Source organism: Capricornis sumatraensis, chromosome 22, assembly GCF_032405125.1.
Source record: "Capricornis sumatraensis isolate serow.1 chromosome 22, serow.2, whole genome shotgun sequence".
Classification (NCBI taxonomy): domain Eukaryota; kingdom Metazoa; phylum Chordata; class Mammalia; order Artiodactyla; family Bovidae; genus Capricornis; species Capricornis sumatraensis.
Genome location: NC_091090.1, coordinates 21,745,008 through 21,760,968, shown reverse-complemented (window position 1 = coordinate 21,760,968; position 15,961 = coordinate 21,745,008). Strand labels below are relative to the sequence as shown.

The 15,961-nt window shown below is 43.8% G+C and overlaps 1 protein-coding gene and 1 pseudogene across 1 annotated transcript in view; one reads left to right on the top strand and one right to left on the bottom strand.

Moving 5' to 3' along the window:
- Positions 1 to 615: 615 nt before the first annotated feature.
- Positions 616 to 9,403, bottom strand: LOC138097916 (RWD domain-containing protein 1 pseudogene; annotated as a pseudogene).
- The window catches only part of ZNF318 (zinc finger protein 318), a 27,057-nt gene continuing 20,497 nt past the window's right edge, over positions 9,402 to 15,961 (top strand). Inside the window, exons 1-2 of the mRNA XM_068994331.1 lie at positions 9,402 to 9,857; positions 12,339 to 12,490. Of these exons, the coding sequence (XP_068850432.1) occupies positions 9,402 to 9,857; positions 12,339 to 12,490 (608 nt within the window). The remainder of the gene's footprint in view (positions 9,858 to 12,338; positions 12,491 to 15,961) is intronic.

Sequence of the window (15,961 nt, the reverse complement as noted above, 5' to 3'; positions counted from 1 at the left end):
AACTTTTCTTTTGTCATATAAATATTTAAGACTACACATTTTTCTCTATAAATCACTTTATCTTCATCTAATGAAGTTTTGGATGGAGGAATTGTTTCTATACTCATTATTTACTGAAGTATAGTTGATGTACAATATAAGTACAATATAGTGATTCACAATCTGGTGAGGCTTTTACTTAATTCTGAAAATGTTCACACTTAAAAGTTTAAAGAATTGTACAGTGATACCCAAATGTTCAACACCTAATTTCTATAGTTAAGATTTTACTTTATCTGCCTTATCATGCAATTTTTCATTTATTCATCCTTTCTGCTATTGATTTCAAGGGTCTTATTTTTTATTCACTTGGAAGGAAATGACAGATATAAGCACATTTCACTCTTAAATATTTCAGCATGCATATCATTACCTGGAGTTCATTATTTTTACTGATTGGTTGAAATTTTAAGGTCAGTTTAATAAGCTCAATGATAAAAGCTGTCAGAAGATTTTTTTCCCGAGAATTATTTTTTCTTATGAAAAAAAGAAAAGAAAATCAATACACACCCTCAGCATAGACACAGATGCTGTGGCAGTCAAGCCTCTTTAAGATGAGGATAGTTTGCTAGTTGGTCAAGTCACTCTCAGGTCAGCAGGATTGTAGTCTGAATCATCCCCCTTATCTTCTGGCTCCAAGTCATTTAATTTCTGGACAAGTGACTCATCAACCTCCACGCTGTATCCAGCATCCTCCAAGAACTGGGTATTAGCTGTGTCAAGATTATGATCTGTTTCGAACAACTGTTTCCCACTTAATTTACTTTTTCCTGCTTGTTCTTTTACTTTCATTCATTTAAAAAAATTTCCAAGAGTTCTGTATCAAACTTGGCCTTCCAACTTAAGAAATTTTGAATAGTAATAGGAGTACCATAAAATAATTGTTTTTCAGCTTCTGCTCTTCTTCTTGTCTTCAAGTTTCTATTTGATCTACCATTTCACTTAATTTTATTGGACCACTATTGCTAAAGATCATACTATAGAAAAGCTTTCTTCTGCCTGTAATGCTGCTGCTGCTGCTAAGTCGCTTCAGTCGTGTTCAACTATGTGCGACCTCATAGACGGAAGCCCACCAGATTCCCCCGTCCCTGGGATTCTCCAGGCAAGAACACTGGAGTGTGTTGCCATTTCCTTCTCCAATCCATGAAAGTGAAATGTGAAAGGGAAGTCACTCAGTCGTGTCAGACTCTTCGAGACCCCATGGACTGCAGCCTACCAGGCTCCTCCATCCGTGGAATTTTCCAGGCAAGAGTACTAGAGTTGGGTGCCATTGCCTTCTCCCCTGTAATGCTAGTAACTTTAAAAATATCTGAGACTTCATTACCTTCTAGGTTTTTCTGGGAGAGTATTTCCTAGAGAGGAGCTTCATCTGGGTGCTTTTCCCTATATGTAAACTTGAGGAGGGAGGGCAGGACAGTTTCATTGTTTTCTCCAGCCTTATGTGTCACAGGAATAGTGAACCTGGCTGGATTTTTCCGATACTTAGCTGAAATACTACCAAAGGAGAATATGGTATTAGGAAAATTCATTTGTATTTTGGAAGACCAGCTGTTAAGAGGGTTGGATCAACATACAATCAAGCTCTGAAGGAGTCAGGGTAGAAGGACTCCAGAGATTCCAGTATATATATATATAATATTCTTTTCCATCATGGTTTATCACAGAATATTGAATATAGTTCCCTGTGCTATATATTAGGACTTGTTGTTTATCCATTCTAAATACAACCATTTGCATCTACCAACCTCAAACATCCAATCTATCCCTCTCCCTAACATACAGAAAAGTGCAAAAATCCTAAGTGTATAGCTTAATGAATTATGACAAAATGAATACATCTAAATCAAGAAATAGAAAAGGATTCCAAAAACTCCCCTCATGTAACCACTACCTGAACTTCAAACACTGTATTTTGTTTACTTTTTGAACTTGGTATAAAAAAAATCATATAATTTGTATTTTTGTGTGTGTGGCTTTCTTTAGTACAATACTGTATCTGTGAAATCCATATAGTTGCATCTAGTGATAGTCTTCTTTTTCATCGGTATATGGTATTCCATTGTATGAATCTACTACAGTTGAAATTCTACAGTATTCATTCTACAGTTGAAATATTTACTGCTATAAATAATGCCATGAGAACACTTTTGTGTGTCACTTTTATTGTGGTAAAACATACATATTTTCCCTTTTATTCATTTTTAAATATATAATCCAGTGGCATTAAGTACACTCACAATATTCTACAACTATCACCACAATTCATTTCCAGAACTTTTTCTTATCTTTTTGATGCACAGATGTGGATATTTCTTATGGGTATATACTTAGGAAATGCTGGATCACACTGTATATGTTCAAGTTTAAAAAATATTGCCAGGCTTCCCTGGTGGCTCAGTGGTAAAGAACCCACCTGCCAATGCAGGAGACACAGGTTTGATCCCTGATCCAGGAAGATCCCACATGCTGCAGATCCCACAGGCCGCAGCTATTGAGCCTGTGGTCTAGAGCTCAGGAGCCACAGCTGCTGAAGCCTGAGAGCCCAGAGCCCATGCTCTGCAACAAGAGAAGCCGTCACAATGAGAAACCAATGCGCTGCAACTAGAGAGTAGTCCCCACTCCCCACTAGAGAAAAGCCACGCAGCAATGAAGACCCAGCACAGCAGGAAAAAAAAAGAAAGAAAAAATTATTGCCAATGTTTCAAAGTGCCAATAGTAACTTACATGCCCACCAACCCTGTACGATAGCTCCCATGGCTATATGCCCCTTAAATTTTAATTTTAATTATTTTAAGTTTTAATTATTTTAGAAATTTGTTTTGTATCTTTTCTCACTTCTCTGATAACTGTTTAGCACCTTTTCATATGGCCATTTAGACAATAAAAAGGGCTAAAGAAAGAGAACACAAAACTATATCTTATGAAATTTGAAGCTCAAGTTGTATTATTTGTGTGTTAGCGAGCAGTTTACATTTCTAAGAATATGTCTCCTATTGACTAAAATCAACCCCACAGGGCAATATCTCTCACACTTCCACACTGCATATATGAGATTATATCTTAAAAAGGAAAATCCTTTACAGTCACTTGAGTGGTGTTTAGGGACTTAATAGTGACAAAGGCATGAATTGAATCCACCATGTTTAACAGAATATCATGCTTTCTAATTACAATTATTACCAAAAAGTGGGGTCTAGCTGCTCCCTGCTCAAAAACCAATAAACAGGCCAAGCTGGTGGAAGGGAAGGTTTGCTTTATTTCAGACGTCAGCAACTGTGGGGAAAGGGCAGACGTCTGTCAAAGGCAAACTGCCCCCTCCCCGCCCCCACAAGCCGGGGGTAAGAGCTTGTATAGTCAGGGAGAGGGGGCTCCGTACACAAAGCACAGTCAGCACAGTCAGCTCATCTTCGAACTGGTCATTGGTAGTCTTACCAGCATCATCTTGGTTATTTTAGGTACAGTTAATCTTCAGTTCCAGGGTCCATTTGTTCCTATTTCTTGAAGCCAATTCTTAGAATTGTAGCAGCTTATGTCATGGGTACAGCCTAATTATTATGCAGTTAGCTTCTTCCACCTGCTGTTTTTTAAAAATTAATTAATTTATTTTAATTGGAGGCTAATTACTTTACAATATTGTGGTGGTTTTTGTTTTAATATCTATAAGACAGCTCATCTATAAGCCATATAGATATGGCTCAGAGCATTATCTATAGCCCTTGGTGCTGCTACTGCTGCTAAGTCACTTCAGTTGTGTCCGACTCTTAGTGACCCCATGGACTGCAGGCTCCTCCATCCATGGGATTTTCCAGGCAAGAGTACTGGAGTGGGTTGCCATTGCCTTCTCCACTATAGCCCTTGAGGAGAAACTAAAGGTCCTTAACTATGCTCAATTAGTACATTATTATTATTTGGTCTTTTTTGACTGTTTTCCTTTGTTTCTGCATGTTCTCATTTCTCTGATTAAACTTACTCTTTGCCTAAGTTTTTCCACAGACAAAAGGCAGGCAGAGGACATGAGGGGCAAAAACCATAGGGTCCTGCTCTGTTTCATTATTACTGATATGTAGGGTATCACACTATTGCCATTCCACTCACAGGGAATGCCTAGGTTCAGTTCTCATCTAAAGACTGTCAACATTTTTGTCCCACTCTCAGCATACAGCTTTTCATAAGGCTATAGCCCTAAGCAGAAGGTTGACAATAGTTTTGTTCAGCTTGCATGTAGGGGTAAGGGTGTCCTTGGCTTCAAGCTGAAAATCCATCCCAGGTCCCCCACCTCCTGGGAGGCACAAATCTCTGACTGCTACCCTTGCTTCCAGACTTATTTCAGAGCCCATGGGCTCTGTGGCTTTAGCAAATTCACAGAGGTGTTGATGTTTTAAAGCTTAGATCTCTTTACTCTTTTCAAGTTCTATCTATCATTGCTATATGTCTGCTACAGGATGTGTGTGTGTGTGTAAAAGCTGTAAGCTGTTTTCATCTGTCTAATAAGAGTTTAGTAAGAGTTTCTCTCTCTTTTTTTTTTTCCAGCCACGCCATGCAACATGCGGATCTTAGTTTCCCAACCAGGGATGGAAACTGTACCCCCTGCATTGGAAGTGCAGAGTCTTAACCACTGGACCATCAGGGAAGTCCTAATAAGAGTTTCGTGAATTGACAACAGACAGGAGTTGTGACAGGATGTTAGTTAGGTGCTCCCTGTCGTCTCTGGAGTTTCAGCAAAGGTCTCAAAGGCAGAAAGCAACACAATAGATGCCAGGCAACCTCTTCTCCCATCCACTTCAAAGGGAGATGGGATGAGATTGTGAACCAGTCTGCCAGCATTACTATTACTAATTATCCACACTGAATCAATACAAGGGAATGAGAATTGTGTTGGGGAGTTCCCTGTGAGCTCTCTATTTCCTCTCCCACAATTCTGGGGAGGGAGAGAGGGTTTTCCCCTTTGCCTAAAGCCAAGTGGGGACTTCCCTGGTGGCTCAGACCGTGAAGAATCTGCCTGTAATGTGGGAGACCTGGGTTTGACCCCTGGGTCAGGAAGATCCCATGGAGAAGGGAATGGCTACCCACTCCAGTAATCTTGCCTGGAGAATTCCAAGGACAGAGGAGCCTAATAGGCTATGGTCCATGGGGTCACAAAGAGTTGGACATGACTGAGCGACTAACACACACACACACACAGAGCCAATTGAGATAGAGACCTCCACTAGCACCTCGCAGAATGTTTGGCTTAGATCTCCTGGATTTGGAAAGTCCACAGGGACTCATGTCCTAACTCCCACCTGAGGAAGTCCATATGCAAAATGCTGGCTGACCAGCTTTCCTGGGATGGTGAGTAAGGTGGGTTGCATGGAGAGTGAGCTGCACTGCCCTTGCCAGTAGGGCAAAGATGCATGAGTTGTCCTGTGGGACAAGTATACCTATAAGGAAATGACTTGGAGTCATTAAAAAGGTCCTTCCCATGCAGGATGCTCTGAGAGGAAAGGAACTTCAGGATAGTATATTTTACAGAACCCGCAGAAGGCCATGAACTTGGGGGCGGGGAGAGAGGAGTCATAGGCAGTTAACCAGAGGAGAGCCATTGCCTAGGTCCCAGTAAGAGAGCTAAAAAAAGCCCACAACAGTGACACACACAAGAGAGAAAGAGCCAACTTTTGTGAGACCTCCAAGTCCACAGAGAACCAACTTTTGAAGATAACAGCATCCTGCCCCAACTGGGAAAAGCTGTGGCCCTTTCCCCTAAGCTCTTCTCTTATACCAAACCCTGGGGGAGGGGTTCAGAAATAGCAGCTGACCAGCAAGACAGGAGGAGTAAACTCTGATGAGTAAAGCCCAGGAATGTGGAGAAACTTGGCACACCTTCCTTTATCACAGCAAGACTCACATCTGAAGCAGGAAAAAGCTAGAGGAGGGGCAAACCTTTAGCTTGAATGAAGTTGAGAGTTGAATTATGTTTAGGGCAGGTGTGAAGATGAAGCAAGGGAGTTTTCCAATTATATAACCTGGGGGCCAGCTCCCCTGATAAAAATAATTATTCAGTATTAGAGAAGGATTGAAGAGGAAAAGTTGATACAGTGTACCTATCCCAGATTTAGCAGATATCGACTCCAATGAGCTGTAAACACCTATTCACATTTTCTTCATATTTGCTTAGATCACACCAAAAGCAATGGGTAACCAAAATTCATACACAGAATAATAAAGACTGAGTGTACACCTCTGGCAGAGTTTTAACTGGTACTCTGCTCCACATAGTCACTTAGGACCCAGGCTGACAGGCTGTCCCGTCTGGAGCACGTAGCTTCTTCAGTTCCACAGCAAGGAGAGAAAAAGCATTTTATAACTCCTCTTTCCTGATTTCCCAGAGGCGATACAAGGTGCTTGCATTCACAGCTGTAGTGACTAGAAATAGTCATAAGACTCCCCTTTTAGAAATGGGGAAGGAAGCATTCTTTTTTTGGTGCTAAGCATGAGAGGAGCCTCAGATATGGTGCATGAGCGCGCAGTCACTCAGTTGCATCCGACTGTTTGCAACCCAACAAACTGTAGGGCAAGGATATACTGGAGTGGGTTGCCATTTCCTCCTCCAGGGGATATTCCCAACTCAGGGATCAAACTGGCGTTTCCAGCGTCTCCTGCATTGGCAGGTTCTTTACCATTCACAGATGAAAGTGAAAGTGAAGTCGCTCAGTCGTGTCCGACTCTTTGAGACCCCATGGACTGTAGCTTATCAGGCTCCTCTGTCCATGGGATTTTCCAGGCAAGAGTGCTGGAGTGGATTGCCCTTTCCTTCTCCAGGGGATCTTCCCAACACAGGAATCGAACCTGGGTCTCCCGCATTGCAGGCAGAAGCTTTACCGTCTGAGCCACCAGGGGAGCCCAATTCACAGATGACTAACACCAATTTCCAGGACATTTTACATGGCAGCCTCACTTACAGAGGCTGTCACCCTTCTCTGATGGGACTTTTACCTGCTGAGCTAGTGTACTTTGATTGCAGGTCTCTGTCGCACGTGTTATGAAACATGTTTTTAGACTGCTCAGAAACCTTGTACATAACTCATATTTTCTGCTTAAGAGCCATCACTTTCTCAGATTGCTTTACTTTACGTCTTTTACTACCATCAATCCTAGTAGTTTTGTTTTCACAGAGAAATCACATTAAAGAAAGCTCTTTACTGTCACATTACACAGTTAAAAGAAAACAACAGAACTGGATTGAGATGTGGATAACTCGCATTTGACAGCGTTCATTCATTAGCTGATAACTCATTCCTTCATACAGAGAAGGCACTGGTGACCCACTCCAGTACTCTTGCCTAGAAAATCCCATGGACAGAGAAGCCTGGTAGGCTGCAGTCCACGGGGTCCCTAAGAGTCGGACACTACTGAGCGACTTCACTTTCACTTTTCACTTTCATGCATTGGAGAAGGAAATGGCAACCCACTCCAGTATTCTTGCCTGGAGAATCCCAGGGAAGGGGGAACCTGGTGGGCTGCCATCTATAGGGTCGCACAGAATCGCACAAGACTGATGTGACCTAGCAGCAGCAGCAGCAGCATTCCCTCATGATGACTTCCCAGTATACAGATAATCCCAACTCATGTTTCAAAAAAAACAGGCTATCCATCTGTGAAAAATAATCTCCGATTTAATTTAATGGACTATGCAAGGGTTCATATAAAAAATTCCATGTAAACTGAATCTGGGAAACAAAATCATTAAAAGTGTTAATAAATATGGAAGAATATATTAAGAATCTTGACATGATGAAGGCCATTTTAGGCCACAAAATCCAAAGTCAGCAACTGGAAATTCAAATGCCTATAGGGAGCAAGCAAGTAATGTTGAGTGAAGAAAGATGGGTGTGAGAGAAATCAATTAGTAAAAATTTATTTTAATTTTACTGAGCTATGAGGTAAGGAAATGCCATTATATAAATATGTGAAATTGGATAGACTTTAAATTTAATATGAAAAATATAAACTAAAAATCTTAGGGAATGCCCTGGCAGTCCAGTGGTTAGGGCTTAGCCCTTTCACTGCCAGGCCAGGGTTCAATCCCTGGTCAGGAAATTAAGATCCCACAAGCCCCACAGCTCTATCGAAAAAAAAAAAAAAAAAGGAAATCTTTTGTAAGTAATTTTTTCTTTGTCTTGTCTCTTTGCAAACAGAAACCTGATTTTCATACCAATTTCAGGCTTTGTGTTTCTAGTTGATAGAGGAAAACTTTCAAGCCATTAGTACTTTATTTTGAAGAATTCAATTTAGCGTCAACACTTTTTTTTCATGTTTTGACCATTGTTTTTTTTTTTTTTTAATTTTGTACTTAGTATGCAGGACCCTGAGTCCCTGTACTTAGTATACAGGGACTACCACTGCGCCCAAGTGTCCAGGAAAATTCTGGTCGCAGACTGGAGGGTTCCAAATCGCTTGCAAAAACTCTCCAGGCCTCCTAGCTGTCACGATGTGGACCCCTAGCGGTGAGCGACGTTCCCGATAAGTGTTTTGGTTGAGACAGCGGCAATTTTACTCGGATGCCTGCTTTGGGTTTGATTCTCGCTTCCGAATCGCCCCCATTCCGCACTTCCCCATCCTCAATTTCAACTTCTACAAAAGAGGCAAACTACAAAGTAAATTGTTGGCCGTGGTGTGGCTTCTATGGGAGCCAGGACTTCATCGGTCGCTCTTGCCGAGGTGCGTAATCTCCCACATAACGCCTCGCAGGATTTTTATATTCCCATCGCTTACAACCATTTCTTGTCACCACGTAAATTAACAGGGTTGCGGGCAGGGGAAAGGCAAAGATGCTCCCGCCCCCTCGAAGCCACCAGCGTCCTCAGGACCCGAGCATCCCCGGAAGAGCCCACTCCGCTCCTGCTAATCCTTTCCCTTCCGCTCGGCCCACCCCGGGCAGAGCGCTCGGGGTCACGTGTTCGCCGGAGGAGGGGAAGTGGGCGGCTCAGCGGCCGCCATCTTGCCGGCTTGGAGGCGGGGCGTGAGGAGCGCAGGTCGCGCGCTTCTCCTCCCCCCCCCTCGCCCAGCCTCGCACCGCCCTCCGTGCTCCTCCCCACTTCTGGCTCCCTTGGCCGCTCCCTGAGTGGAGGAACGGGGAGCCCCGGAGGGCGGGGGGGTGTGTCGGGCCCGTGCTCGCGCCCTCCAACCGCCAGCCGCGGCCGCGGGGGCGCGCTCGACCGGGCCCCAGGGGCGGTGCGGGGCTGAGGGGAGGGGGCTGCTCCGGCTGCGGGGGCGGCGCACGGCGGCCGTGGCGGCCCGGGTTGCAGCTGCGGCGGCGCGCTGGGGGCCCGCGTCCGGGGCGCCCCCAGGTCGGCGCTGCCGCCGTGGCCGCGGCTTCCAGAGCCATGTACCGCAGCGGCGCCCGCTCCTCCGTGTCTTCACACCGGCCTAAAGAGAGCGGCGGGGGCGACCCGCGCACCGGCCGCAGCTCCGGCTCCTCCTCAGGCCCCGCTCGCCGCACCTCACCGCCGACCTCCTGCTCCTCCTCGTCGCGGACGCCGGCTCGCCGGCCCCGCTCTCCCTCAGGGCACCGCGGCCGCCGGGCCTCTCCGTCCCCTCCGCGGGGTCGCCGCGGCTCCCCGTCTCCGCCCCGCGGCCGCCGGGCCTCGCCGTCCCCGCCGCGGGGTCGTCGCGGCTCCCCATCCCCGCCGCGGGCCCGTCGCGGCTCCCCGTCTCCGCCGCGGGGCAGACGACTCTTCCCGCCGGGCTCGGCCGGCTTCCGAGGGAGCAGCCGAGGGGAGTCCCGCGCCGACTTCGCCAGGGACGGCCGCGGAGACCATCCAGGCGACAGCGGCAGCCGGGTAATCCCACCCCTCCACCCGGACTCTGTGCTCCAGCCCCCTCGCCCGCAATTCCCGCTTTCAGAAACGCCCGCCGCCCGGACGACCCGAGGCCTCCAGGCCGGGGTCCCCACATGGAAGGCCCTTCATCCCCATGGGCTCCCTCAGCGAAGCCCGAACCAGGGGTTTCCTGGTCAGCCCAGGGAACTGCATTTGCACAATAACGGATTCGGGACGCGGCCGGGAGCCGGCTCGGGACGCCGTGCTGCGTTCCCTGGGAATAGACTGGTTCTCTCCCTCTGTGTGAGGTGTGAAAAAGTTTGCCGGGCGAGGGGAAGCTCCTCCACGCCGTGTGCCTGGTACTTTTTCAGTAGTTGGTGTCCTTAGAGTTGGATGGTTTTGTGTGTGTCCCACTAGAACTGAGCTGCGCCCTGGATCTGGAAAAGGGTGAAATGTCTTTGTGGCGACTTAGGGTGGCTTAAACAGTTCCCAGGGTAGACACCGAGAGAATGTAAACTGTTAGTGCTCTGTTGGAGCTGCTTCTCCGAAATCGAAGTGTGGATATCTACAGTCGTTGTAATAGCTGCCTCCACTTAACCTAGTTGTGTGGCAGGAATGATGCTCAGCCCTTCACTTTCCCTGTGAACATTCACGTCCTTTCGCGGGGGTGGGGAGGGCGGGGTGGGTTCCTCCTTATCTAACAGCTGAGGAACTCACAGAGGTTTAAAAAACTTAAGGCGATGCCTGTAAGAAGTGGTGGAGTGTGATTCAATTCTTTACCTGGTTCGCAATACCCTGAATTTAACTGTTATGTTTCCAAGCTGAAGGGACAGAGCATGAGGTTAAGAAGGTTAGTTTAGAGGTAATACTGACTTTCCATGCATCTCTCCGTTAGTAGAGCCTCTGGGCAGGATCTGGTGTTTTGGTATTTGTTTTTATTATTAGTTAACCAATCCTTTAAAAAAAGTGACAAAGTTTCTGTTTTATTTAGTGGATCTCTAACAATATCTGTGTACTCTGGTCATAGGTGAATTGGCTTATTAAGATTTTAAGATTTTCTTAGCTGAGTATGATAGTCTGAATGTTAATCACTACAGAGAAAGTAAGGAAAACAAAAAACAATGAGTTTCCATAACTTCCCCTTTCTTCTCCAATGCACAACCTATTTGCTCCAGTCTTTTGTCTCAGTAAATGACATCACCCGTTGCTCAGCCAGAAACAGTGAACATCTCCCTTCTCCCAGTCTGTAAGGATAACTTCATCTATCTAAACTATCAGCTCTACCTCCAAAATACATCCTCCAAACTGTTGTCTTCCTGCCATTATTCTTATCTAAACTTTATCTCTTGCTTAGTTTATTGCATTAGGCTCCATTACACTCCACTTTTGTTACCATCCTGTTTTTTCTATACCTAGAAATCAAAACGATTTTTAAAGACCTCCATTTTATGTATTTGAGAAATATTTATTAACGCTTACCATGCTATTCTGGGCACTGGGAATATAATAATGAACAAAGCAGTCAAAAGCCCTGCCCTAGTAGAGCTTATATTCTGACAAGGGGGAGTTGGATAATATGAAAAGTAAAATGTCTTGGCATGTTAAATATGATTAAGTGCTAAGAGAAAAAACAGAAAGGAGTTACAAGTTTTGGTAAGGTAGCCAGAGAAGGCCTTCTGGAAGGTGATTTCTTAATAAAGACCTGAAGAAGATGAGGATGTGAACAGAGTGAGCATCTAGAGGAAGTAGGTAGTAATGTCATTCCCCTGCTTGAACCCCTTCTGTGGCTTGTTAAACTAAGAATAAAAATCCAGATTCCTAACTGTGGCTTCTGCCTGTTTTGTGTCACTTCACTGCAGTCATGCTGGCCACCTTTCTGTTCCCCCAGACATGCTAAGCTCGTTATAGAGCATGCTCTTTTTGCCTGAAACATCTTCCATCTGTTCTTTGCAAGACTGATATCTCATCATTCAGGCTCCAGATTAAATGGTATCACCTCAGAATGCCTTTTCTAACCATCTTATCTGAAGTAGCTCCTTTTCCCCAATCTTTCATGTTATCGTGTTTTAATGACTTTTTAACACTTCACAGTGCCATCAGAAATACTTTTTTTTTTCTTAACCTGTGTTTGGCTTGTCTCCTTTAGTGGAAATGTAAAGATTCTGGTAGCAGACTTAATTCACTCCTCTGGCCCCATGCCTAAGAAAATGATAATTTAAAATGTAAATATATGTTTATTTATTTGGCTGCACAAGGTCTTAGCTGGAGCATGGGAATACTTTAATTGTGTCATGTGGGATCTAGTTCCCCAACCAGAAATGGAACCCAGGCCACTAGACCACCAGTGAAGTCCTTGATAATTTTTTTAAAGTCCTTTATTTTTGGAGTAGTATCTTACCATAATCATCTCTCACCCTGTAGGACTATAGCTTTAGGAAGGAGAACAGTTTAGAGTGTAGGAATGTCTTGACCCTGTTGACTTAATATCTTTTACTCTTGTAGAGACGCTCTCCTGGTCTGAGATCTGACTCTTCTTTGGAACAGAGCTTACGGATCACTGTTGGCAATGACCACTTCTGTGTTGGCATACCAGAACGGAGGTGGCTTAGTGATCGACTGGCGTCACCAGTGGAAAATCTGGAGGATGCAGACAGGTAGGCTTCATCTGAAGCAGGGCACGCCATATGAATACTTGAAGGTAGAATTGTTGCTGTTTTCCGAATGATGTATTTGAAAGGGTGGTGCCAGCACTGAAGTTTATGCACTATGTCCAGTACAAAGTATAACATTGGAAAGAGTGGGGTAGACTCTGTTGCTGAAACAATTATGTAGAAAAAAAGACTTTAAAAGATCTAAGACTTCCCTAGTGGTCCAGTGGTTAAGACTCTGTGCTTCCACTGTAGGAGCCATGGGTTCAATCCCTGGCCAGGGAACTACAATCCTGTGTGCAGCATGGCATGGCCAAAAAAAAAAGGTCATCCTGGCCCCAACTGGAAAGGAAGAAGTTGAGGGAATATAAACAGTCCCCCAAATTAAAAACAGTTGAGGTGATACAGATTCTAAAATAGTGGCACTAGTGGGGTCCCTTCTGCAAAGGAAAGTTCTGAACAAAATAGGATATCTAGGAAATCTACTTACTTATGGCTGCACTGGGTCTTCGTTGCTACAATCAAGCTTTCTCTAGTTGCATTGAGTAGGGACTCCTCTAGTTGCAACCCACGGGCTTCTCACTGCAGTGGCTTCTGTTGTTACACAGCACAGGCTCTAGAGCTTGGACTCAGTAGTTGGGGTACACTGGCTTAGTTGCCCCGCAGCATACAGAATCTCCCAGACCAGGGATCAGACCTGTGTCCCTTGTATTGACTGGCAGATTTTTAACCTCTGGACTATCAGGGAAGTCCTTAGAAATCTTTTTTTAAATGGTGTTATTTTTCAGCTTGTCCAGGCTGAAATATATATAGATTCAGAAAAGGTTTAGGTAAATTCATGTTAATTGTATACGCACGCGCACACACACACATATAGGCATTAATAGAAAGTTAGAGATCTTTAAAAATGTTTAATTTCAGTTATTACTTTACAACCACTGAGGGCTAAGGAAGGGCAAATATACTCCACAGGGTGTTAAATATAGATCTCAGGTACTAGGAACTTAGGTATGTATGGGAAGTAAATAATGCATTACGTGTTTTTCACCTTGCAAAAGTAAAAGAGCTAGAATGGGAGTGCAGGGAAAGCACTCTTTCTGAGAGCTGAGAACCATGTCTGTTAGTGGTTTCTGCCAAGTATATTGGGAGTTTTCACAAATGTTTAGCAGTAGCAGTAAATCAATATAATGTTCTTTTAAACTGTGACTCTCCATGAAGTAGTGCACAGAATATAGGCAGGCAGGTGGGGGACAGCTGGGCAGGAAGTGTGAGGACCAGTGCTGCCCTTTGGTAATATTTACTTCAAAGCTTCAGTGGCTATTCAATGCAGTGAAGCAAGGCAGGACAGTCATATAACACTGAAGCTTCTGAAGATAGAGCTTCAAGGTATGTGACTATATCACTTAATTGAGGCAACAGCCCATGCCCTTGTAGCTGCTTCTATTTTGGGAGATGATTGAGTAGGCAGTCCGAGTAGGTGGTGCATGATGTGATTCTCTTCCTTCCTTAGGAGCTTAGGTTTTGGTGTGACTTTAGCATTTCCTCTTGCTGGTTCTAGGGTGTCAGTAGCATTTCCTCTTGCTGGTTCTAGGATGTCAGCTCCCCTTTCCATAAACTTTGTTATGCATGTGTGCTTCAGGTAAACAATTGTCTGTTTATAAGTTATAAAAATTAAAAATTTCCTCTCTGTATTTGAGGTATTAATTTTCTTTCTTGAATCCTGTTTCAGAGAGAGAAATTTATTTTAGAGAAAGTGAGATTAAGGTTCTAAAAGGAGGTTCCAGGCCATTCTTTAGACTTTTTTGCCCTCAGCACTCTTGCTCAATCTGCTTTGTGTCAATAATTACTGTCTGCTAAAACCAGGCCATAGGAACGTTGGCATTCACAAAGTGTCTTCCTGACTGTGAGTCCAGTCTTTAGCTAATGAAAACAGGCCATTTCCATCATTTGTATGTAGGTGTGTGTTTATTTTTTCCTGAGACCCTGTATTCTTTCTCTTCCCGTATTTGATCTGTTAAATTTTATACCAGGTTTGGGTTACGGCCAGATTGCCAGGGTTGTCAGTCTCCTCACCATGGCAGTTCTCTGTGCAGGACTGTAACTTATCCTGTAAAGGAAGTGTGAATAGGTTGTGTGAAGACTGAGCTTCTGAATAAGTGTAGATGTGAGGTTGATTTCCCTTGTTTATCAGAGTATTCTGCACATTATACATTCCATTCATGGTATTCTCATCTCCTGACTTCTCCTTGCCTTGATGTAGGGAGTAGGATTTTTTCCCTGTTACTTGCCTTAGGGAAAAGACAGAAGTGCCACAGCTTTCTTCAGGCATTTTGAGGAATCAGCACAGGAAAATAATGGGAAGTTTGAGCTCTGGAGAACCTTTTTTTTCTTACCATATACATTTTTTAGCAGCTTTTTTATTTAGCCATAATTCATATACCATGCAATTCACCCATTTGGAGTGTACAGTTCAGTGATTTTTAGTATATTCATAGAGTTGTACATATACCACTGTGATCAATTTTAGAATTTTTCTTTTTGCCTTATCCTTAGTCTCATCTACCCACCCCCCAGCCTATCATTAACCTTCTTCTGTATTTATTCTGGCCATTTCATATAAATAGTATCATACAGTGTGTGGTCTTTTGTGACTGGCTTCTTTCACGTAACATAATGTTTTCAAGATTCATTTATGTTTTTACATATAACACTGCTTCATTTTTTTTAAATTGCTGATAATAATTTCATTGTATGTATTTTGTTTATCTGTTACCAGTGTTGAGTGGATGGATACCATTTTAGTTGTTTCTACTTTTTGGCTGTTATGAATAATGCTGCTATGAATATTGGTGTACAAACTTTTGTGAACACGTGTTGTTTTTTTTAACTTGCTTAAGGGAATTTGTAAACACAGGAAAAGTAGAATAGTTCAGTGAGCTTCCAGGTACCCATCACCTACATCATTCAGTCAATTTTTTAAGAAAAGAGTTGGACTTGACCAAAGCTTTCAGAGAGAGTTTGTCACTGAACTATTCTGAGCTGCAGGAGATGGCACTCTTTTTAGGACTCACTTTCATTGCAATCAGTTTCTCTCTCATCCTTTGGGAAAACTAGGAAAGGAGGACATGAGCTTCTAACAGGCAACCTGATTTCTGCCTGTATTTACACATTAGCGCATTCTTTTAACTGTTTCTATTCCTTCTTTTATTGTTTTTTGCCTCCTTTTGCAGGAGACTGCAGGTTTGGATTGAGTACTTTCTGAGAGCCATTTCATTATTTCTAGCTTCTGGATGTTTAATGTTGGATGAGATTTGAGGCTAGTATGTCTCTTGGTGGAGAAAGCTGAATGTAGGAGCAATGGATGAACTTGCCTACTAGCCATAGAGCCTGTAATTTTCCCCTATGCTAACGTGATCAGAGACTATGTATATAGATGGTGTTTTGGCAGTGGAGTGACTCAACTCATGGACATTCCTC